Source organism: Rhinopithecus bieti, unplaced genomic scaffold, assembly GCF_001698545.2.
Source record: "Rhinopithecus bieti isolate Rb0 unplaced genomic scaffold, ASM169854v2 scaffold_315, whole genome shotgun sequence".
Taxonomy (NCBI): Eukaryota; Metazoa; Chordata; class Mammalia; order Primates; family Cercopithecidae; genus Rhinopithecus; species Rhinopithecus bieti.
This window is the reverse complement of record NW_016803481.1, coordinates 1,073,070-1,098,964: the sequence shown is the minus strand read 5'-3', so window position 1 is coordinate 1,098,964 and position 25,895 is coordinate 1,073,070. Positions and strand designations below refer to the sequence as shown.

The 25,895-nt window shown below is 40.8% G+C and overlaps 1 protein-coding gene across 1 annotated transcript in view; it reads right to left on the bottom strand.

Annotated features, from left to right (window-relative positions):
- INTS9 (integrator complex subunit 9) overlaps positions 1 to 25,895 on the bottom strand; it is a 123,452-nt gene that overhangs the window by 66,793 nt on the left and 30,764 nt on the right. The window contains exons 3-6 of the mRNA XM_017884571.1: positions 23,641 to 23,768; positions 12,501 to 12,561; positions 9,030 to 9,092; positions 1,402 to 1,541 (exon numbers count right to left, since the gene is read on the bottom strand). Of these exons, the coding sequence (XP_017740060.1) occupies positions 1,402 to 1,541; positions 9,030 to 9,092; positions 12,501 to 12,561; positions 23,641 to 23,768 (392 nt within the window). The remainder of the gene's footprint in view (positions 1 to 1,401; positions 1,542 to 9,029; positions 9,093 to 12,500; positions 12,562 to 23,640; positions 23,769 to 25,895) is intronic.

Genomic DNA, 25,895 nt, shown 5'->3' with positions numbered 1-25,895 from the left:
TAAATGCAGAAGGCTAGCTCTCTCTGAGATGAGCTGGAGTACCACAGAACCAGGGATGAGGAATCTAAGAAATGCTGCGTTATCAGCTGGATCAAGGTACACAGGCTTTGGGGAGTCACAGGACAGAGAACTGCGGGAATTCTTGATGGCCAGAGGATGATCACAAAGCTAGAATGGATTTAACACCTTGAATCCTCATTCCTAATCTAATACTGATGATCCATATTGACTTAAATCCCCTCCAAGCTAACATATACATACTGTTAAGCCATTAATGTATTAGTATTTGAAAGCTAAACAACTTCATTTCATTCTCATTTATTTATTTTGGCCTAATACCATCTCCTCCTTCCATCTTGAAGGAAGAGTGCTAGTTTCAACATCTCAAGACCTGTGATTCCAGCTCACTGGTGTCCTGGATGTAGCTTTCACAGGAACAGTATGGTGTGCTGATCCTCACTGCTTTAACTTTTCCAGACTAGAGGCTAGTTTTTTTAGCTTATCCTCTCAATTGAAATCGATGCATCACTTTGAGTGTTTTACTTTCCTATGAGAGCCCTTCCTCAGCTCACTTATGGTTACATACACAGTGCAGGTAATATGGTCTGACATAAAAACAAGAAAACACATTATTTCATCTGTAAGACTCTAGAATCCAATCTAGGAGTCTACAGTAATTCTTAAGTCTCACATTTTGGGACCTGACAGTTTCAACTTATACCATTCTTATTTCAAAAAATAAATTGACAAATTTTTTTTTCTGGAGTAATTTTCTTTACCTAATTTCTCACTAAATGATACTATGGTTACTTGTGATAACCACCCGTGTCACAAAGGCTTAGTAGGGGCAGAGAAAGGGATGGCAGAGGCTTCTTAGAGTCAAAGGAAAACTACAGTTTTACTCCTAGATTGCTCAGTTTCACTCTGTCAACAGCAGAGACAACTTAACCATCTATTTACCTATCTATCCTATATTTTCTACAAGCTGTCTCCATTTATAGTCTACAACAAACCACAAAAGGGGGAATTTTTGAAAGCAAAGCAATAAAATGTCTTCTTAAAGATGCTACACGCTTTCCCTTTGAAGCCCTCTGCCTTGCATCTTTGTGGCATCTTCCTAAACATTACCTCCCCTAATTAGTATCCTCTGTACAGCTGTCTCCATGAACTCCTTCCAATTAATTTATAAGAAAAAGATCAACAAGGCTACTTGCACCATCAATCCTTAGGCATTTCCAATGAACATTCCTCATCTAGAGAGTCGCCTACTCCTGCCTGTTCTTCGGGTTAGTTGTTCAGAAGGAAGTAACCACCAGCTCTGGTATAATACTGTGACAGTGTCATCACTGAAAGAGGAGCTCCGCAGCCACATCCTAGCAGGATCAGAATCAACCCTCTCACCTGCCGATCTGGACAGTGGGTTCTGTGGCATACACTGTGCCTGTGAAGCCGGTGTGCTCGGTGATGTATGGCAGCGCCATCATACAGTGATAGTTAGAGATGAGAATCACATCTACTGTAGACAGATCTATTAGCTCGGTCTGAAAAGAAAGGGAGGGAATGATATATATCTGTTCAGGGATTGATCAATATGATGTGACTAAAAAACGATGTTGTCAGAATGCAGAGAAGTAGTTTTTGTATTGCAGAATAACAATGGCTTTCCCTGCAACACTGCCATTCTCTCATTTGAAGAGGTTTTCTACACTGACATTAAGTAGCAGGACAGGATGGCCAGCAATGAGAACACAGCCAGCCCAGAGGCAGCACTCTGATTTTACTAGAACAGAATTCTTCTGAATTAGACTTATGAGGTTAAATGACAGCGGGACCCTTCGGCAGCTGCTGCCAGGCAAGTGAAACCAGGTAGCTGGAAGCAGAGAGAGCAGCATATAGGCTGCAAGCATACACGAGAACACAACACCCCACTGCTACAGATTAATGGGCAATGGGGACACAGCACACAGAAACCAGCTCTTCAAAAGCCAGATGGAGAGACAATTGTTTTGTTTTTTCTTTTGAGGTAACTTTTGTTAGTTTATTGCTGGTTATAGAGCTCCCCAAAAAAGCAGAGTGGCAGTCATGAAAGGAAATTATCTTTTCATCTTCCATCCTAATCTTAACCCCAGACCTGTGCTTTGAAGTTCATCACTAAGGTCATGTAAAAATTGAGAAAAGACAAGTTAGCAGGTGAGGGAAAAGGCTATCCAAGTTTGGGTAAATTTTAGGAAAACACCTAAAATTTTTCCATATATTTAAGTCCTAACAGTCTGTCAAGGCGCAATTCTCTTCTTCCACTAGGTCTTCCTGATTTGCTCACAAGAAAGAAACCACATCTTCCTCAGAACTCCCAAAGTATTGTATGTGTAACTCAATTTTAAATTTTATTTCTTTTTGATACAGAGTAGTTGGGTTTACAGATGTGCCCTACCACGCCTGGCTAATTTTTGTATTTTTAGTAGAGATGGGGTTTCGCCATGTTGGCTAAGCTGGTCTCAAACTCCTGACCTCAAGTGATCCGGCTGCCTCAGTCTCCCAAAGTGGTGGGATTACAGCAAGCCACCAAGCCTGGTCTGTATGAGTAACTCTTATGACAGTTCACAATCTATACACAACACCTCAAAGTAGCACTCTGTCCTGTGTGACTCCTGTCCCCTCCCACCTGTGGCAGCCAGTATTTAACAAGCCTTGGTGTGCTTCTGTTGAAGGAATGCAGCTTTATTAGTGGCATGTTCTGGGAGAAGTGAGACACCGTGGTTCAGAGACAACCCGTCACTCACAGGGCCCTCTGCCGTGGAGGTACATTTCCCATAACCCTGGGAAATGTACGGTGCACTAAGGAAAAGCAAGTGACTCGGTTAAGAGGTGGGTCCTTGAGATAATACATCCCCACAAAGAAGAAATAAGAAAGATGATGTGACACAGCAGATGAAGAGAGGCAGGGTGCCATTCTGGCTATGGGTATTTTCCAGCTGAGTAACTTCACAAATAAAATGAGTAATTTAATAAAGATGCCAGGCAGCATTGGCCCCCAAGGACAGGATGCCAGCAGAGGTCATAAACTATTCAGTGCCAGGGTACTGCTGTCTGGGTGAACACCATGCCTAATGAACAGCCAACCCATCCTAACCTTCACCCCAAGTTGTGCACTGTCCTTGCAAGACAGTGTCCCCCTCATGAAGGACCATATAACTCTTTGCTGGTCCTACTCTCCACTACCTCCCTAGCATCATTTTTAAACAAATAGGGAAATTAAGACGGAGTAGCACAGGGATAGATCCAGAAGAAAACAGTGCGAATCACACTGAAGCAACAATAAAGCTGAAAACCACCACCAGTCCTCACGTGCACAGAAACTGGGTGAGAAAACTAGACATTTTTCTTTAATGTCTAAGAACCAGCCCATAGAGTCTAGAATTAAAAAAATAAAAAATTATTCTGTTGGTATACATCAAAAATGTACACTTACATAAAACATTTTTCCTCTGAGAAATTTAAATTCCAAACCACATTTATATACATGTAATTCTTGACCAACACAGGGGTTGGGGTGCTGACCCCCTGGACAGTTGAAAATAACTTTTGACTCCCCTCAAACTTAACTATTAATAGCCTACTGTTGACTAGAAGCCTTCCTGATAACACAATTAACACATACTTTGCATATATACTATATACTGTATTCTTATAATAAAATAAGCTAGAGAAAAGAAAATGTTATTAAGAAAATCATAAGGAGCCAGATGTGGTGGCTCATACCTGTAATCCCAGCACTTTGTGGGGCTGAGGTGGGAGGACTGCTTGAGGCCAGGAGTTTGAGACCAGCCTGGTTAACATAGTGAGACCTAATATTTAAACAATTAGCCAGGCATGGTGCTGCACACCTGTAGTCCCATCTGCTCGGAGGCTGAGACAGGAGGATCACTTGAGCCCAGGAGGTCGAGGCTGCAGTGAATTATGGTTGTACCATCACACTTCAGACTGGGCAATAAAGCGAGACCCCATCTCAAAAACAAAAATCATAAGGAAAAGAAAATACATTTACTATCCATTAAGTGGAAGTGAATCATCATAGAGGTCTTTATTTTTGTCATCTTCACATTAAAACAGACTGAGGAGAAGGAAGAAGAGGGGTTGGTCTTGTTGTCTTGGGTGGCAGAGGGGAAGAAGTGTAGGAGGTAGAAGGCAAGGCAGGAGAAGCCGGCACACTCGGAGTGCTTACGGATATATGTCATAATTTGTTTGACATTTTCACGTTTTCATTTCTCTAAAAATGTTTTTATATGGTATCAATCCTTCTTCCACCATTTTAGTTTCTGTGCCCATATCATAGAAGGATCCAAGTTGTGAAAAAAGTCAAAAGCAGTCTTGAATAATTGGAACCCTTCTGCCAGACTGTCTAAATCAATTTGTTTTCCAGCACTGCTTCTTCTACGTCCTCTTCTTCATCATCTGGCACTGGTTCAGAAGCACTCATCTTGGTCAGGTCATCTTCTGTTAACTCCTCTGGTGTGCTAATAGGCTCCTGAATTTCTCCAAGTTCCATATCTTGAAACGCTTCACCTCCCACTTTTTTTTTTTTTTTTTGTCATATCCACAATCTCTTTCCTAAGTTCCTTGACTGGTTCTGTTGTACATCCTGTGAAGTACAACATCTGGACACAGTTTTCTCTAGCAGGAATTTATTTATTGTTTCAGGCTTCATAGCTCTTTCTATAACAATGATGGCAGGTTCAATGGTGTAATCCTTCCAGACTTTCATGATGTTCTGTTGGGGTCCTCTTCCATAGAGCTGACAGTCCTTTCCATGGAGTACTGTGATGAGGCTCAAAGGTTCTTATGACCTCCTGATCTAGAGGCTGAATTAGTGATGGTGTGTTTAGGGCTTTAGACCACTCTGACACCTTTGGAGTTGAACTCATTGGATTATAGGTGGCCAGAGGCATTGTCCAATACTGAAAGAACTTTAAAATGCAGTCCCTTAGTGACAAGGTACTTCTTGACTTCAGGGACAAAGCATCAACGGAACCGATCCTGAAAAGCGGTTCTCACTGTCCAGGCCTTCTTGTTGTACAAGCCAAAGACTGGCAAATGGTGTTTATCTTTTTCCTTCAAGGATCAGGGGTTGGCCACTTTATAGATAAAGGCAGTCCTGATTAAACAAACAAGCAAAAAAACCCGAGTGCATTTGCACAAAACAGTAGAGTTGGCCTATCCCTTCCTGCCTTAAGTGTTGGAACTCACTTCTCTTCCTAATAAATGTTTTTTTTGTGACATTTTCTCCCAGATTAGGACACTTTCATCTGCATTAAAAACCCGTTCAGGCAGACAGTCTTTCTCCTCAGTGATTTTCTTAATGGCATCTAGGAATTTGTCTGCTGTCTCTTGGCTGGAGGAAGCTGCTTTTCCTATTATCTTGACATTTTTTTAAGCTTTCCTTTTGCTTTAAGTTGTCATACAATGATTTCACTTTTTCTTGAATCACATCAGAGTCTACAGGTATGCTTTTCTTACAGCAGACTTGCACACACGTAATGCTGCATTTTCAATACAAGGTAAAAATGTATTTCACAAGAAGTACAAGTTTTCATGCCTGCTGGTATAGCTACAGTGACAGCTTCATGTGTTTTCTCTTGTTTTTCTTTTCTTTTTCCTTTTTTTTTGTTTAACAATGGTCCTTTTTTACAATGGTCCTTATGCTGGATTCATTTGTCTTGAAATGGCAGGCAATATTAGCTGCAGACTTCAATCTACATATCAGGCACTTCAACTTTTCCTTGTAATGCCATGACTTTTCTTTGCTTCTTGGGAGTACTTCGAGCATCACCAGTGGCACTTCGTATGGGTCCCACGGTGTTATTCAACGTTAATGGTACTGCATTAAACATGGCGCAAGATCCATGAGAACTGCGAGAGATCACTCTTTACTGCAATACGCAATTTACAGGAGAGGGGAACTGCTCACATGGAGATGACTGGCATCACATAGTGTTTTAAGCGGACACTTGAGCTCACCACAACAGCAACAGGAGGTGGCTATGAAGTTATATACTGTACTACAGTTTTATGCATGTGATTAAATACTGAATCTTAATGCTCGTTTATGTTTCTTTCGAGTGCAAATCGTGTCATGTATGGTCTGTAAATGTTGGTGTGCATAGTTTTGATAAATTTTAACTTTTTCAGCCGGGCACGGTGGCTCAAACCTATAATTCAAGCACTTTGGGAGGCTGACGCAGATTGCTTGAGCTCTGGAGTTCAAGACCAGCTTGGACAACAAGGCAAAACCCCTCTCTACAAAAAAAATACAAAATTAGCAGGGCGTGGCTGTGTGCATCCGTGGTCCCAGCTACTTGGGAGGTTGAGGTGAGAGGATGGCTTGAGCCAGGAAGGCGGAGGTTGCAGTGAGCTGAGATTGAACTACTGCACTCCAGCCTGGGCAACAGAGTCAATGAAAAAAAATTATTGGCTGGGCGTGGTGGGTCACGCCTGTAATCCCAGCACTTTGGGAGGCCGAGGTGGGTGGATCACCCGAGGTCAGGAGTTTAAGACCAGCCTGGTCAACATAGTGAAACCCTGTCTCTACTAAAAATACAAAAATTAGCTGGGCATAGCGGTGGGCACCTGTAATCCCAGCTACTTGGGAGGCTGAGGCAGGAGAATCGCTTGAACCCAGGAGGCTGAAGTTGCAATGATCCAAGATTATGCCACTGTACTCCAGCCTAGGTGACAGAGCAAGACTCTGTCTCAAAAAAAAAAAAAAAAAAAAAAAAAAAAAGAAATTCTCTTTTTATAACAAATTTGTGTATACTTTATGGTGGCAAATGAGAAAATAGACTAGTTTCTATACATACTTTATGAATTAATGAATGTCTAATATTTTCTTAATTTGTTTGCTATTTCTAGACTACACAGTTCATCTGCAAGTTTTTTCAAATTGTCATAATGAAAAACTCCACATGTAAGTGGACTTTTCCAGTTCAAACTCGTATTGTTCAAGGGTCAACTGTACTAACATATTTACTTACATATGTTCACTCAATGGAATCCAGTAAAGATTACTCTATCTTTAAAACTGCTGTATACCAACATGTGGGGTTCTACAGACCATAAATTCAATCAAAACAACCCTCATTTGCTGGTTGCGTACTGTACTGGGATACAAAGATATATAAGCTATTTGCACTAGTTTGTAAATTTCTTTTTCTTTTCTTTTTTTTTTTTTGAGACGGAGTCTTGCTCTGTCGCCCGGGCTGGAGTGCAGTGGCCGGATCTCAGCTCACTGCAAGCTCCGCCTCCCGGGTTTACGCCATTCTCCTGCCTCAGCCTCCCAAGTAGCTGGGACTACAGGCACTAGCCACCTCGCCCGGCTAGCTTTTGTATTTTTTAGTAGAGACGGGGTTTCACCATGTTAGCCAGGATGGTCTCAAACTCCTGACCTCGTGATCCGCCCGTCTCGGCCTCCCAAAGTGCTGGGATTACAGGCTTGAGCCACTGCGCCCGGCCTAGTTTGTAAATTTCATGATGATTGGGACTATGGCTGTGTGGCTCACCCACAAGTCAGTGAAGACTGGGCTATAGTAAGTGTCTCTCTCCTGCTTCCATTACTCTCCCATTTTTTTTCCAATCATACAAGGCCTGGCTCTACCTTAAAACAGTGACTATTACTAATCAGTGCCCTAAAATCTTGCCTGAAAAAATGTATATGGCTCGAGAACCCTAAATATATCAATAATCCTTTAGCTTGGCAAAAGTGAACTGTGGAATGGTAACTGTCTAATTTAAAAGCTGAGTACCCTATAGAGCAAGTCAGAAAGCCACTGGAACACCAATTCATAAATTCTACAGTGGTGTCCATAAACGGAAGGCTGCAGTAGTCAATATTACACGTGGTCAACTGAAAACAAATGTAGCACCTAGGATCAGGAATCTTCAAACAGATGGCGAACTGCCCTACCAATTCCTAAGTGACAAATGAGGATGACAAAATGACTTTGGTTAACGGTGAGGGAGAGCTTTGGATTCTTGGATTCCTTCAGCTTTAGGCTTACTACTAAATCTCAAACTTTCTCCCTTATCTGCCAACTTCAATTACCAAGTTTGTCTGTGTTTCTTTTTCTGTTTGCTCTGGTACCCTCAAAGACACATACACATACTTCCAAGAGAGAAAAAATGTTGATCTACACAATATTAAACAAAGCGTAGAAATGGAAAGAGAAGGAAGAAGAGAAAACAAAAATAAGAGAAACTGCACTCCAAATTCTTTTTCTCTTTGGCCCTGAATTTGTGGAAGTATTTTCTACAGGTACTGTGATCCACTGGGCATATGGAAAAAAGAGGATGGCACCTTCTCATGAACCTGGGAGCAGCTCCGGCTTTCCACATTTCACATGTCTGTTAAGAACCGCATCTAGGCTACTCTGGGGATTAGGTCTCTCAGCTGAGATTAGCTGCCTTTAAAACAAATGGAAACTGATCTTAGTTTCCTTTGAAAGGATGAAACTGGCCCCACACCCTAACAATAAGTCTCACTATGATAATAATAAGTAACTGTTTTCTATGACTCAGTTCAGAATCTATGAATTTCAAACAATATTAAATATGGTATTTTAAGTCAGCAAGAATTTTTACAGTTTACTGGCATTGGCTAAATAATAGCAATTGTCAGTTATCCACCATAAAGCAAGACCAGGACACATATGGCTAACCTAAGCACATAGGCATCAGAATCATAAAACTAAAAGGCTTGAGTTACTTCCTTACCTTGCTCAAAACTATGCCCTAGTAGGAGTATTAGTGGGGATTACAGAAAGAAAAGGAAATAGGAAGAGAGTGACGTAAATGACTTACAGACAATATAAAAAGCTGCTAAATGATCACATTTTGGCTGTGTAACAATATGCCTGGAATAACGGATTCATTTAAACTTGAAAACAGGAAGCTAAGCCTCTTGAAATTATTTCTTGACTTCATTTTGAGCAATTACATAATAAGGTTTGTATCTACAATAAGATTCACCTTAATCTTACCTCTGGTAAACAGAATTCAGGCACAGAATCCACAAATACATGACCCGAGCACTCTTTTAGCTCCTAAAAGAAATGAAAAGAAAAACACAAGGAAGAGATATCCAGTACATACAGGACCAAATAAACATACTCCTCAAACAAAACTTTTCACGAAGAATCATAGACTACTAGAGTTGGAGGGAAGCTGGGAGGTTATTAGGCCAACTGTCCTATGTTTAGGCTCAGGCAGGCCAAGTGTCTTTTTAAGGGTAAAATGCTGGTTGGTTGCAGACTCAGGACTTGAATGCACACTTTTTGAAACCTCTTCCATGCATGGGTATGTGCTGCTCCCATAACCCACAATCCAGAGGTTTCCAAATAAGGCACGCAAACTGTACTAGCAACACCAGAATTATGTGGGGACATGGATTATAAAAAAGATCCCTGGCCCTATCTAAGACTGAAGGGATCAGAAACTGGGGATGAGGCCATGGAATGTGTGTTTATAACAAGCACCTCCAGTGATTCTGTCATGCTGTCAGGCTAGGAGTCATGGCCCTACATAAACTGTTTAGAGGCTTTTTCTCCACCTACCAAGGGTTGGGAGGAAAGGGGGACATAAGGAGGGAGGGTCAAGAGCCTGAAACAGGGATTCAGCATCCACCACCAGCACTACCACCATCACCACCTCCTCCGCTACCACAACTACCACCACTACCTCCCCCCCCCCACCACCACCACCACCACCACCTCCACCACTGCCACCTCCACCTCCACCACTGCCACCTCCACCTCCACCACAACCACCACCAGCACCACGAATATAATGTTTTTCCTTGCAGAACATACCATTTATTTAGCATTATAAACCAAATGTATTTATTCAAAAGAAAAAAGTATATGTATAAAGAAATAGATATAGTCCAACCTCTCACCCCACCCATGACCCACCAAATTTAATAAACCTGTCTTTCCCCCACAGGCTGACCCTGAGAAAAGAGTGTGACAGAAGGTAGTTCATATGGGAGGTGCTGAGAAAACAGAGTGGAGAAGTGATCAGTGCAAAGGAAGGTGACAGATAATGGCTTTGTCACTGAGCCACATACAACTTGGGGCAACTAGAACTTATCCCCATGGGGAAACTCAGAAATGGTCTAACACAGACAGCTCCGAATTATCCCACTGAGGAGCAATGGGGCTGAAATGTTTATATACCAACTCCAGCATTTTGTGCAGCCTCAGGAAAAAAACTCTCAGGCAAAGCCATACAGACACTGGCAGATGGAATTATGACAGATGACAGTGAAATAGCAAAGTCCGAGAGATATGGGCGGGCTACCAATAGGGTCTGCTATGATGCCTCCTGAAGGCCACTAATGCTTTCTCCTCTCACTGACACTTTAAACTGAAGTCCACAGTGAATGTTTTGCACCATCAAGGCTAAAGCTACCTATGACTTCACACTGAACAGTAAAAGATAGAATGTGGTTCACAGTTTCCTTTGCTCTTTCCAGAAAGGAAAAGATACTTTTGTAATTTTGTTCTATCATGTTTACATTAGTCACTCAACATATATTGTATGTATCTATATATACATGTATCTACAGTTACATATCAGAGTCTGAATGATTTTACTCTCAATCTTTATCTGAAAATAGGGCACTGACTACATAGTACTTTTGAATTTTATAAGTCTCATATCAGAACCTTGATAGACAATTTCCTCCCTTTGCCTTCCACTGTACACTCTGGTTCCTCTCCTTAGATGAGTACCATTTAACTAGTGACAGGCTGAGCTGAAAGGAGACTGGGCACTGTTCTTAATTACAATGTACCTGCCAGCTAAAAACAAATGAGCAATTAAGTTTAATGGGAGAAGACTCCCCACTCCCTTAGGATGAGGTTAAAAATGATTAAAGACAAATCATGGGAAATTTCAAAGCTTTGCCTGGCCTTAAATGGGCTATGTAATCTTCTTCCCCATAATGCTACATTTCAGGACAGGGCATATGATGAAGTCTCCTCACAGGCTCTCATCCTTCCTGGCCTGCAGAAGCATATTTGCCATTCCAAACACTTACAATGTCACTGTATTTTATTCACCACTCCCTTCTAATGAAATACTCCCACATACACATGCAAGTCATTTCGCTCACAATGCGCTGGTAATGGGATGCTTCAGAGCCTTTTGCAGGGAACAATGATTTATAGCCAGCAGGAGACTCAGGCTGAAATCAGGTGCACAGGTTTCTGAATGTCACATAATTTTACAGTCAGCTCTGAAGAAAATCTGGTTTCAAATTATGCATTTGGCTTGTACTTGAGGCTACAGTGCAGTTACAGGAATTAACTCTTGTAAAAAGAACACTTCTTTATTTAATAGTATCTATTATAAGAGAAAATGCTTTATTTAGATGAATCATGTTAAGCATCTTTAAACTCTTAGTTTTCAAATGTGAAACTGAGGAAAGGAAGAATAATTTAGGGGACTAAGAAGTGGCCTGAGGGGCTTTATAGTCTTTAACATTCCTATACCTCTGATTTTCGTACAAAGTTTGACTAGCTTATAGTTGGAACATTTTTTGGTAGCTTTAGTCTTTCATTTATTAAGTAACTGTCTAACTATTGATCCGAGGAAGAAATTGCGGAAAAGATAACCTAATGTCAAAAATTTAATAGCCTCGAAGAGAAAGAAGTAATTTAAGCCATTTATTTTAGGTGTAGTCAGTCATTAAAGTCGTAATAGGACTCCAAATCCCAGATTCCTAGAACTGTTTTTCTTTTTTTTAAATCATCTATAAAGATGATCCATTCTAGGCTATCAGGACAGGCTGAAATGGGATCACAAATCATAGCGTAGGAGACCCTCTACTCAAATTTACCTAAGAGCACTGTCCCCTGCACACGAAGGCACTGGCGGGGAAGTCAAACACTCTGCTCCTCAGACCATTCCCCACACAGTGGCCAGAGTGATCCAATCTGACAATGCCACTGTCCTTCTGTAACCTTCTGTGGCCTCTCGTTACCCCAAAAAGAACCAAGCTTTTTACAAAGCCCTACCTGATCTGACCCTTGATAGAAGCAGTTTAAAACTCATCTACTTGAGGATTTTAAAGTTATTTAAAAAAAGGTTTTACTCTTTCCAATCACAAAATGAACTGGATTGATTCTTTAAAAAACCTTGTCTTTGAAACACTCATTGCAATCCTAGAAATAACAGTTTTCTTTCTGTGGTGATAAAAGGTATTTGCAGCAGAAGTACTTAAATTTCTACACATGAGCAAAATGGATCTGAATCAGAACAGTGACATTCTCTAAAAGGCACTTAAAAATAGTAGCTACCATGTCCTGAAGACCCCAGCATAGATCTTGGGGTTTTTCAGAGAGGGAAAAAAAAAGCCATCAGTCACACTACTACAGGGTGGCTCTGGTATGAGAAGATAACTTTCCACTGTGTATAGATAGGCTTTTGTTTGTAGTCTTAGATATTACCTTGTCCAAGAAAGCATTTCCATCCTTCAGGGACCAGCCAGGAAGATTGGACAGCCTGGGACTGCAAAACAAAATATTAAGATTAAATTAACCTAGATAGATTATAATCCTCAATGATTTCATGGTAACTGCACTGTCTCCATAAAGTTAAGAACAGTTTAAAATTACTGGTAGTAGTTCTTACCCTAAATACCAATCAAATATAAGAGAAATAACCATGTTGTATCAAGCTTAAAAATTATGTGGCAATAGGATATTAAAAGGTCAAACAGTTTGGCGGAAAATTGGAAGAACTACAAGAATCGCATGCAGAATAATAAAGAAAAAAGAAAGATGAAACATGAGAGCCTTTTATAGTTGTCCAATCACTCCATCTTCTTTCCCATGTGTTTGACCACAGTCCTTAGGACAGAGCAGAACAGGCATCATCTTATTGCAGATGAAAAAACAGATGTAGAGATGATAGGAGCTCTGATGAGAACACTGCCCTACTATCTACCCGTCAGCATTCACCACAAACACGAATACCCGAATTCCAGTCCAATCCATGCTTTGGGTTCACAGCTTTACAAATGGATTAGTCACCTGTCACCTGTGACTTGAGTTTCCAATTCTGGAGAATGAAGCTAGTTTTCCCAAGTATTACAAAATGACACCATGTCTAAAGTGAAGAGCTTCTAGCAGATGAGGTCAATTTCATGTGTATGTTACATTTTAAAAATCTGAATTAAAAAATCATTTACTACTAGTAATCTAAAGATTTAACTGTGTACTACTAGTTGACTAGAAGAAATATAATGCAAGCTGAAAGTGCCAATAACTCAGGAGAGAAAACAGTATGCTGGTAAAATTAAAAGCTTAATGACCAAGGTAATGTGTGAAGAAAAAGCCCATCAGGATTCCAAGTTGGATGGCAAAAGGATTTCAGCACTCACTACAAAATTACCTTCTGTGATGCAAAAGTTAAGGACAAAGTAAGGGTGCGGGACTAAAAGAATCAGAAACCAAGTATCTGTAAGGTCTCTCTTCCTCTTCTCAAAATAATTTGATCAGATGCTAAGTCTGTAATTAGATGATAGGTATGAAAGTCAACATAAAAGCATAAATATGTGAATATCTGTCAATCTTTTAGAAATGGTTAAAAACCTGAATAAAATATAAACGCATCTATTTTCAGAAAAAAGTGAGAATTGGGGGTGGGGGTAAGTTTTTTGTTGTTGTTGTTGTCGTCGTTTTTTGAGACGGGATCTCGCTCTGTCACCCAGGCTGAAGTGCAGTGGTGCAATCTCGGCTCACTGCAACCTCCGCCTCTTGGGTTCATGCCATTCTCCTGCCTCAGCCTCCCGAGTACAGGTGCCCGCCATCACACCCAGCTAAATTTTTTGTATTTTTAGTAGAGACGGGGTTTCACCGTGCTAGCCAGGATGGTCTCGATCTCCTGACCTCATGATCCACCCGCCTCAGCCTCTCAAAGTGCTGGGATTACAGGCGTGAGCCACCGCACACAGCCGGGGGTGGGGGTTAAGTTTTAATTATTAGGTTGGTGCAAATATTTTGACATTAATTCCAAACTTACAGAAAAGTTGCAAGGATATGAATACAATGGACTCTCACATACCCTTTATCTAGATGAACTGTTTACATTTTGCCTTTATTTAGCCAAAAGTGAGAATACTGATTTATATTAGAGAATGAAAATCACTACTGGAGGCCGGGTGCAGTGGCTCACACCTGTAATCCCAGCACTTCAGGAGGCCAAGGTGGGAGGATCATTTGAACCCAGGAGTTTAAGCCCAGCCTGGGCATCATAGTGAGACCCTGTCTTCACAATAAATTAAAAAATTAGCAGGCTGTGGTGGTACACGCTTGTAGTCTCAGCTACTTGGGAGGTCAAGGAGGGAGGATCACTTGAGCCCAGGAGGTCAAGACTACAGGAAGCCATGATCATGCCACTGCAACAAAGTAGGATCTTGTTTTGAAACAAGACACTGTCTAAAAAAAACAAAAAAAGAAAATCACTACTGAGAGAATCAAATTTGACTGGTATAAATCACACCTGATAAACTATTTTTTTTTTTTATTAACTCTGGGAGTTTTTTAAAAGTTTTTTTAATAAACTCTGGGAGTTTTCTGCTCTAACTTTTCAGAAAATATGCTATTACCATTGGTTGTTTTAATTCCCACCTCATTTCATAGTCATATATTTTGAAGACTTCTTACTTCTTGAAAAATATATTTGCTATCAGATCAGATTAAGAAAGCAAGTATTCCAATAAAAGTGTAATGACAAGACAATGTGGACACTGTTCTCATTTCATGCATGTTAACTCTCTAAAACAAGGTTATAAATATCTACTTCCCTTTACAAAGATAACTGGATCAAAGGACACACATTCTGTCTGTTCCCCATCAGACCCACACAAATCAGATGACAGATGCAGTTAGCTGTTCTCAACAAACGTTTAGAAATAGTAAGTTGCTTATTAGAATATAACTAATTTTTTAAAAAGCAAAATTTTCAGGTGTTGTGGTTTACTCCCGGAAAACATTTTTTAATAACAACAAAGCCATCTATTATACCTGGGTGATTACTTTGGGTTAGAGCCCCTGCTAGTAGATGAGACTGATGCTCAAAGGAAATCATGACCACGTTGTGACAATAGTGCCAATGACAAAGGGATGCAAATACATTACCACATGGCAAAGGGATGCTGACTATAGAGATGAAAATATTTGCTTACTGTGTTCCAATGAGTTAATGAATAAATCACAAAGAGTAAATTTTAAGTTACCAAAGGGGAAGGGACTTCGTTTTTTGCTTTTAATGATTACAAAGTTCGATGGTGTAAACTTTGTAAACAAGGAGATAGAGATCTTTCCACAGAAATCTAATAAAATGGTCGGGCACAGTGGCTCATGCCTATAATCCCAGCACTTTGGGAGGCAGCGGTGGGTGGATCACCTGAGGTCAGGTGTTCGAGACCAGCCTGGCCAACATGAAGAAATCCTGTCTCTACTAAAAATACAAAATTATACGGGCATGGTGGTGCTTGCCTGTAATCCCAGCTACCTGAGAGGCTAAGGCAGGAAAATCACTTGAACCTGGGAAGCAGGGGTTGCAGTGAGCCAAGACAGCACCACTGTACTCCAGCCTGGGCAAAAAGAGCAAAATTCTATCTAAAAAAAAAAAAAGAAAAAAGAAAGAAATCAATCTAATAAAACATGGGAGGTAAAGGTGCCCCCCCCGCCCAAAAAAAAAAAGATTGTAGAAGAGCACATCTTTGCACCTGCTATTTTACTAACATTTCTTAGGAAAAAAGGATACCATTAAAATTTTAGTCAAAAAAATGTATAAAAGATTTTAAAGTAATTGTTTATTTTGGAAAATAGGTAAATTATTCTAAGATTTCTGTGGAAAGGTCTCTATCCCCTTGTTTACGAAGTTTACACAGTTGAACTTTAATCCTTAAAAGCAAAATAACCTTAGACAAGTAATCTATTGCCTAGGAAAACACTGAAAAGAAGATTGAACATTATACACAATTTCTTTCTTTTTTTTTTTTTGAGGCGGAGTCTCGCTCTGTCGCTCAGGCTGGAGTGCTGTGGCACGATCTCAGCTCACTGCAAGCTCCGCCTCCTGGATTCGTGCCATTCTCCAGCCTCAGCCTCCCGAGTAGCTGGGACTACAGGCGACCACCACCACGCCCGGCTAATTTTTTGTATTTTTAGTAGAGATGGGGTTTCACCACTTTAGCCAGGATGGTCTCGATCTCCTGACCTGAGGATCCGCCCGTCTGGGACTCCCAAAATGCTGGGATTACAGGCGTGAGCCACCACGCCTGGCCCGCAATTTTTTTTTTATTTTTATTAGAGACAGAGTCTTACTCTGTCGCCCAAGCTGGAATGCACTTGTGAGATCACAGCCCACCGCAGACTCGAACTCCTGGGCTCAAGTCTCAGCCTTCCGAGTAGCTGGGACTACAGGTACATACCACCACATCCAGGTATGAAATGTATTACTTTTATAATCACAAAATAATAATGAAAGAGGCATGAGTCCATTCATTCACTTGTTCAAAAAATACTAACAAGCTTAATACTCAGTGCAAAGTGTTGGAATGACAGTAAATAAACAATCCTTTCCTTTTAGGAGTTTGCAATCTAGTATAGGGAGTCATTACACCAGAATAAAATAAGAGCTCTGACAGGGGTACACAGGAGGTGCCTGGGTTCACAGAAAGGGCCCTTTTGACAGTTTGCAGTGAGGTGGTAGAGCAGAAAATAGGAGTTAGGAAGTGAAGGTGGAGGAGGTCTTTCAAGAAGAAGGAAACAGGGAGGAGCCTCATCACAGGGTGCAGTGTTGCAGGTGAGTAAGGTGTTCATCTTTTCATTCACTGATTTAGGAATCTTTATTAGTATATCAAGATATTGGTGACAGGACTAGGTGCCAGCGATAGGACTGTGAGCAAAATACTCCCTCCTCCTGAGGAAGCAGGCAAGGCACACGAATCCAGTCAGCATGCAAATTGATGGGGACAAGTGGAGGTAGCATCAAAAGATTTCCCTGGGGACACGAGGACTGAGTTGAGATCTGGACAGGAGCAGAGTCAAGGGGAAACTGGGGGCAGGGCCTGAGGGACTAGAAAAAGTTTAGCTCCCACTTACAGGTGAGAACATACAGAATTTGGTTTTCCGTTCTTATGTTAATTCACCAAGAATAATGGCCTCCAGCTGCAACCATGTCACTGCAAAGGGGATGATTTTGTTCCTTTTTTCTGGCTGTGTCGTCTTCCATGGTGAACAGCCCAGCAGGTTCCTTCAGTCCTTTTCACCACCAGTCCTTGGCATGGACAGCTTCCATGAAGGTTATTCATTTATTCACATGGAACTCTGAGCAGATTCCAAGTCCCTCCCAGTCCCCATCCAGCTAGAATGCCATCATTATGTCCTTCCTGCATCAAAACTGTAGTCATGGATGATCTCACAGAGTCTTCCAAGCTGGAAAAACAATATATGTGACTGCTCTGAGGAAGGAGTCAGAAGATTTCTTTGAAACTATTTAATAGAAGGAAACAAAGAACAAGAGGCAGAGTATAAAGAAGGTACTGGAGGGGCAGGCGTGAAGCCTGATACACTGAGATGAGTGTGGTGTTTGTCCTAAGAGCAATGAAAAACCACTGAAAGGTTTTAAACAAGTAATATAAGATTAGATTTGTGCTTCTAAAAGATGACTGTGGGGAAAACAGAACCATGTGCCTTCTGATAATAGATACCACCATCAGCATGGTATTCCTACCAAAAACAATAACCCCAACCTAATCATGAGGGAACATCAGACAAACCCAAATTGAAAGTCATTATATGAAATAATTGGACATACTCTTAAAAACCTCAAGGTCATAAAACACAGACCAGGAAAGTCTTCCAGATTAAAGGAGTCTGAAGAAATGACAGCTAAATACAATGTGGATAGGATCCAGATGAGATCCTGGACCAGAAATTACCATTTCTCTCTTTTGCTATAACGGGTTTCATAGTGAATTATGAATTGGCAAAAGTGGAGACATGTGTATAAGGTATACAGATTAGACACTGGTATACTATCAACGTAAATTCTCTGATTTTGATTTTTGTATCATGGTTATGTTAGATGATGTCCTTGCTCTTTGGAAATACACTCAAGCATTTACGGGTGAGGAGCATCATGCCTGCATCTCACTCTCAAATGGGTCAGAAAAAGATTATGTGTATACATATCAAGAGGAAATGATAAAGCAAATTTGTTAAAATGCCAATAAACTGGTAAAGGCAATCAGGAATTGCTTGTACTATTTTTGCAGCTTTTCTGTAAATCTGTAGGATTTCAAGTAAAAAGTCACACAAAAAAGATGACTCTTGATTGAGACAGGGTCAAGATGAGAATTGAAGAAACTGGTGAGGAGGCTTTAGTAATGACCTATAAAAGATGAGAATGACTACAGCAGCACTGAAGAGAAGTGACTGGATTCTAGAACTATTTAGAAGGTAAAAGTGTCAAGGCTTAATCAAAGATTGAATATGGAGCAGTGAGGAAGAAGGCTGAATCAAAGTTAACTCCCAGTTTTCTGGTTTTTAATAAAAGGATACCATTTATTAAGATAGGAGCTTGAAGAAAACCCTATCTGGAAGGATTCGTTTTCCTCTTCTGGACCCAGTCTGATCATGAAAAAAAGTTTGAGGGCATGTTGAGTTTTTTTTTTTTTTTTTTTTTTTTTTTTGGAAAATGGTCCTTTTCCTTTTTTTTTTTTTTTTTTTTTTTGAGACATGTTCTCTCTCTCTCTCTTTCTCTCTCTCTTTCTCTCTCTCTCTCTCTCTCTCTCTCCCTCTCTCTCTCTCTCTCTCTCTCTCTCTCTCTGTCACCCAAGCTGGAGTGCACTGGCATGATCATGGCTCACTGCAGCCTTGTCTTTCTGGGCTCAAGTGATCCTCCTGCCTCAACCTCCCAAGTCAGCTAGGACTACAGGCACACATCACCATGCCTAGCTAATTTTAAATTTTTTGGTAGGTATTTGGGACACATCAATCTGGAACTTGGAAAAGAGTTACTAACTAAAGATACACATTTCTAAGTTGCTATTTGGATGGTTATTGCAGCTCTGAGCAATTTATTTTATGTAATTTCAACTTCTATTTAGATTCATAGGGTACATATGCAGGTTTGTTACCAGGGTATATTTCATTATGCTGAGGTGTGGAGTATAACTGAACCTGTTGCCCCGGTAGTGAGCATAGTAGCCAAGAGTTAGTTTTCCAATCCTTGACCCCNCCAAGAGATCTGCTGTTAGTCTGATGGGCTTCCCTTTGTGGGTAACGTGACCTTTCTCTCTCTTAACATTTTTTCCTTCAACTTTGGTGAATCTGACAATTATGTGTCTTGAAGTTGCTCTTCTCGAGGAGTATCTTTGTGGCATTCTCTGTATTTCCTGAATTTGAACGTTGGCCTGCCTTGCTAGGTTGGGGAAGTTCTCCTGGATGATATCCTACAGAGTGTTTTCCAACTTCGTTCCATTCTCCCCGTCACTTTCAAGTACACCAATCAGATGTAGATTTGGTCTTTTCACATAATCCCATATTTCTTGGAGGCTTTGCTCGTTTCTTTTTACTCTTTTTTCTCTAAACTTCTCTTCTTGCTTCATTTCATTCATTTGATCTTCGATCTCTGATACTCTTTCTTCCAGTTGATTGAGTCGGTTACTGAAGCTTGCGCATTTGTCACGTAGTTCTCGTGTCATGGTTTTCATCTCTATCAGGTCATTTATGGACTTCTCTGCATTGGTTATTCTAGTTATCCATTCATCAAATCTTTTTTCAAGGTGTTTAGTTTCTTTGCACTGGGTTCGTAGTTCTTCATGTAGCTCTGAGAAGTTTGATCGACTGAAGCCTTCTTCTCTCAACTTGTCAAAGTTATTCTCTGTCCAGCTTTGTTCTGTTGCTGACGAGGAGCTGCGTTCCTTTGGAGGGAGACAGGCGCTCTGATTTTTTGAATTTTGAGCCTTTCTGCACTGCTTTTTCCACATCTTTGTGGTTTCATCTACCTTTGGTCTTTGATGATGGTGATGTACAGATGGGGTTTTGGTGTGGGTGTCCTTTCCATTTGTTAGTTTTCCTTCTAACAGTCAGGACCCTCAGCTGCAGGTCTGTTGGAGTTTGCTTGAGGTCCACTCCAGTTAGGTTACTCCCAGTTAGGCTCTCCAGTTAGGCTACTCTAGGGTCAGGGACTCACTTGAGTAGGCAGTCTGTTAGTTCTCAGATCTCAACCTCCGTGCTGGGAGAATCACTACTCTCTTCAAAGCTGTCAGACAGGGACATTTATATCTGCAGAGGTTTCCGCTGCTTTTTGTTTAGCTATGCCCTGTCCCCAGGGGTGGAGTCTACAGAGGCATGCAGGCCTCCTTGAGCTGTGGTGGGTTCCATCCAGTTCGAGCTTCCTGGCCTCTTTGTTTACCTACTGAAGTCTCAGCAATGGTGGGTGCCCCTCCCCCAGCCTCGCCGCCACCCTGCAGTTAGATCTCAGACTGCTGTGCTAGCAATGAGGGAGGCTCTGTGGGTGTGGGACCCCCCGAGCAAGGCACGGGATATAGTCTCCTGGTGTGCCGTTTGCTAAGACCCTTGGTAAAGCACAGTATTAGTGTGGGTGTGTCCCGATTTTCCAGGTGTTGTGTGTCATGGTTTCCCTTGGCTAGGAAAAGGAATTCCCTTCCCTCTTGCGCTTCCCGGGTGAGGCAATGCCTAGCCCTGCTTCGGCTCTCACTTGTTGGGCTGCACCCACTGTCCTGCACTGACTGCCTGACATGCCCCAGTGAGATGAACCCGGTACCTCAGTTGGAAATGCAGAAATCACCCGACTTCTGTGTCGCTCATGCTGGGAGCTGCAGGCTGGAGCTGTTCCTATTCCGCCATCTTGGTGCCAACAACCCAGTATTTGGTTTTCTACTCTTGTGTTAATTCACCAAGAATAATGGCCTTCAGTTGCATCTATGTCACTGCAAAGGGCATGATTTCATTCTTTTTTTTATGGCTGCGTAGTATTCCATGGTGTATATGTACCACATTTTCTTTATCCACTCCACTGCCGAGGGACAGTTAAGTTACTTCCATGTCTTTGCTATTATGGATAGTGCTAAGCATTTATTAAATGCCCTTGGTGGAGAATATGATGGCCAAGCAATGAACACTGAAGAATGTCAATACATGATGGCCAATTACAGGAAAACACATCTCCAAAGTATACAGAGAAAGAAGGGTCACAGAGGTAAGAGGAAAACCAGGAATGCATTATCATGGAGGTCACTGCTACTGAATGATCAAATAAGATGAGGACTGACAAATGCCCATCACGTCCAATGACATGGAAGTCATGTGGGACCTGAGAGGTTCTAGTGGAGTGGTGTGGGCAGAGTGAAGACTGGACAGGGTTTAGAAATGCTGAAGGGGAGAAACAAGTTGAGAGAAATTAAAATTGTTTTTTAAATTTTAAGTTAAATGTGAATGATTATAATTAAATGACAATCAACTTGGAAAAGTCCAAGCAGATATAAAATAATAATTTAATTAATTAGTTAATTGTAATAGTAAAAGGACTCTGAAAAAGCGATTAGGATGGAATCCACAAGAGATAAAAGCAATTTATTCATACAACAAATACTTACTGAGTAGCTACCACATGCCAAGAATAGTTCTGGGCAGTGGGGATACAATGGAGAATCAAATTCCCTGTCTTTATGAAACTTACATGTAGTGGAGAAGAAAGACAATAAATAAATATGTACTCATAATATAATAAATGCTACGAAGACAAATAAAGCAACTGAGGGGACAGACAGGGTCAGGAATACCACTTCAGGCAACTGTGTCCTGGTCTAAGCAAAAGGAGACACCTTTTTTAAGAAACCGTATGGACAGCTAACCATTCTGCTAGTAGAACACTCTGAGAGTGAAAGAATGGGAAGGGGAAGAGAGTTCTCATCCAGTTCTCATCACCCAGGAAATTCATGACCCCACAGAGCAGGTTGGGCTCCGTTTTGGAATCTCTCATGGTATCTTAGACTTCATTTTTTAAGTAATTATCCTAAATATATATACTTGTTTTCTAATCACAAGTGTAATTAAATATTCATCTGTGTGATGTCTTTCTCCCTGATGGACTGTAAGTTTCATGAGGGAAAGTAGGTTGTTCTGTTCATCTCTAAATCCTCTGGTCCAGAACAGTGCAGATTTTTAATAAACATCAAAAAACAAACATTTTGTTCTTTGGGGGAAAAAGACAATAATATCAGGCTATTTTATTAGGAAATAACCAATTGTCATGTAATTAAGCTCCTCCCAACCCAGTTTTTGGGCAATATCTGTGGGTGGTACATGTACTTCTTTTTTTCTTTTTCTTGTTTTTGAGATGGAGTCTCTGTTGCCCAGGTCAGAGTGTAGTGGCGCGATCTCAGCTCACTGCAACCTCCACCTCCCAGGTTCAAGTGATTCTCCTGCCTCAGCTTCCCAAGTAGCTGGGATTACAGGCAGCTGCTACCATGTCCAGCTCATTTTTTTTTTTTTTTTTCTGTATTTTTAGTAGAGATAGGGTTTCAGCATGTGGGCCAGACTGGCCTCAAACTCCTGATCTCAGGTGATCCACCTGTCTCAGCCTCCTAAGGTGCTGGGATTACAAGCCTAAGCCACTGCGCCTGGCCTGTGGGTGGCGCATGTATTTCTAAATGCTGGGTGTAATTATAACTGAATTCCATTAGCTTTGCATAAAATGTAATCTGGAATTATCTCTGACCTTATCCTCACACCACCTTACTATACTCCTTATCTCAGAAAAATCAATAGTTGATGAAAATTTTAGATGGTTCATCAGGTTATCGCTGTGAATAATCATTGTACTCAGTGATATCTTCAGGAATGACTGAGATAAACTAGAAAGCTTACCCAGCTTGCTATGCTTTTGAGCTCTTAAATCTGCTTTAGATAGCTTTTCCATATCCTATCTTGTATGTGGTGTCACTTTTTGCTACTGTAAGTATATTTGCTTCTACAAGGTAGCCACATCTTTTACAAACTGTTTCTAAATAGTAGTATGCTGGGAAACCAATTTCCTAAGGCAAAGTCTTAGTTAAGCATAAACAGTGCTATTGTAGGCCTCAGGCAATCTGTCTCATTTAAGATATGAACTTGGGCTAAATCTAAAGTTGACTTAGTATGAAAATAATGCACAGAAGCCTATCGAAAAGAAATGTCAGATTCCATGCTGTTAAGTCTCTGCAAAGGCTGCTAAATAATTCTAAAATTCAATTCTTGGGCTCATCAGTTGACCATTTACCAGCTCTTATGTGATGAAAGATGAAATATACATGACCTCAGTTGTACTGAGCAGTTGCAGGAACATTTTACAGAAGCTCAGAAGAAGTTATAATAAAGAAGCCAATCAATAAATCAATAGAACACTTTCCATCAACTCAGCCAAAGGAAATTATTTTGATAAAGAACATTTTTAAGGGAACAAAGCAAACTTACGACAATACACTAGGTACTAGTAACAGTCATACTAACGGTACCATTTTTCAGCAAACTTAAAGCTCATTTTTTCTTTGGCTGCACCAGCACATACCTTTGAACAAGTGGCAAAGGAAGGAAATTGAGGGTAGAGGTCATGTCCAGTCCGCAGTCCAACATAATGGTGGTTGATTTGAATTTGAGCACATTGCATGGTAAGGTTGGGTGCCCTGACAGGCAATACTGAAAAAAATTAAATCACTTTGATCAGTAATTAATTACAGAAGAATCCTACAAAGTAAAGTGAATTAAATAACACTGATGATCTTCTCTCATAAGACCAGAATGTTAAGTTCAGCTAACTTTCTATGTGGTTTCCTCCCTTTTACTGCTTGGGGACTTGTTTCCCCAGCTGTTCAAAATACTCAAGTCTTAGATCATGCCCGTCTGTCTTTTCACAGGGTGCCAAGCAAGCCTGGTTTTAGATGGGCCACAGTTATTCAAAATAGAAGGTTTCAAGGCTACGGTTATTCATTCCATTCTCACAAGACACTGGTGAATTATCATCTTCCCCTTTGTATGGAAGTACTGTCTAAAGTTGTGGATGTCAATGCAATTCTAAGCTAGACACTCACACTGTGCTCTAGGTTTGGTTTTCTCCCCTTGTAAATAAGTGACCTTGCTCAAAGAGGAACTGGTTAGAAAGGTTAACTAACAAGCATGAGTAAAGGTTTATGCTCAGTCTTGTCAGAAGAAATGACTCAAAAGGACAAGTGACTTCCCTGATGTGCAGACACTAAGCAGGAGTGTGGGAACCTACTTCCAGACAAGTAGGAGTCTTTATGCCTGTGGTGGCAGAGCTCAGAAGTCAAAGGGGCACAAGCCACAATGGTGTCTTCAAAGGAGAGTGAACACAACACATTGACCCAAAACATTTCTCATGTTCTCCTCAATGTTGTGGCAGTGACAGATCTGCCACACTGAAAATTATCTATATGGGACATGCTCAGCAATTCCATTGCTGCTCTGAAGAAAAGAAATGGAGGAAGACCCTTTCCCCAACTTTTAAAGCCCTCCCTTGAGCAACAAAGCCCAGAAAACGAAGGGAACAGTGTGCTAAATCCACTAGCAAGTCCATTCTCTCCATTTTTTTCCCCTTGGGACAGAGTCTCACTCTGTTGCCCAGGCTGGAGTGCAGTGGTTCAATCTCGGCTCACTGCAACCTCCACCTCCCTGGTTCAAGTGATTCTCCTGCCTCAGTCTCCCAAATAGCTGGGATTACAGGTGTCTGCCCCCATGCCTGGCTAATTGTTTTGTATTTTTAGCAGAGATGGGGTTTCATCATGTTGGCCAAGTTGGTCATGAACTCCTAATCTCAAGTGATCCGCCCACCTCCTCGGCCTCCTAAAGTGCTGGGATTATAGGCGTGAGCCATGGCACCCAGCCCTCTCCTGATTTAAGCACAAGGAAAGCACCAGTGGGAGTGAAGCTCCATCAATGCCCAGCCCCATATGGCTACAGTCCCTTAGGCTAAGTCTTTCCAGGTATTTGCTGCTCTGTCGGTTCTATCTTTGTGTGGATGACTTTTCTCCAGAGGACATTACAGGAACTGATAATTTTTGAAAACTGCATGTTCTAAAAATGGTAAGGCCAAGAGCCAAGAAGTTGTATTTTGCAAGCTGCTTCTTCATTCCAAGTTTATGTATGATGATTATATTTTACCAAACAAAAATTCACAAGTCATGGTTTGAAAAGATGCAAGGCACTTACAATGAAAACAATACAAATTATTCAAAATTGCAATTGTCCTGAAGAAGTCTAGGATCCATGATTTTGGTAACTACACTTTACATAAGTTCCTTCTTTGATAGGTATCAGAATTACAGTAAATTTTTTCCTCCTAATTAAGACAGAGATATTCCTATCTCTACCCACCATCTGGTTCCCTATTGCTACTTGGTCTTTATTTCCATCTAAAAACTATTTGTTCAAGATAAACTATCTCAAAATGAACACAAAGCATCATGTTAAACTTGCTCCAAATATAGCGAATGTTCCAGGAAAAGCTTTCCTATATTTTTGCTTTCAAAAATAAGAAAAAATCAGATATTTAGAAAAGCATGGAAGAAAATAAAATGAAATGCATATAACACTTATTTCTGAGTGGGAAGATTATTGTCCAATTTTCTTCTTTCCGCTTTCTCTATTTTCCAAAAGTTCAGCAATGAGCTTTTACTACATTTTTATAATCAGGAAAAAAAATGTGATTAAAACAAAACAGAAAATTTAGCCAGCCACATTGAATCACAAAATCTTTTTTATCTTCCTCCTTAATTCTAAATTATGGAGGATAAGGTACACCAGAAAACA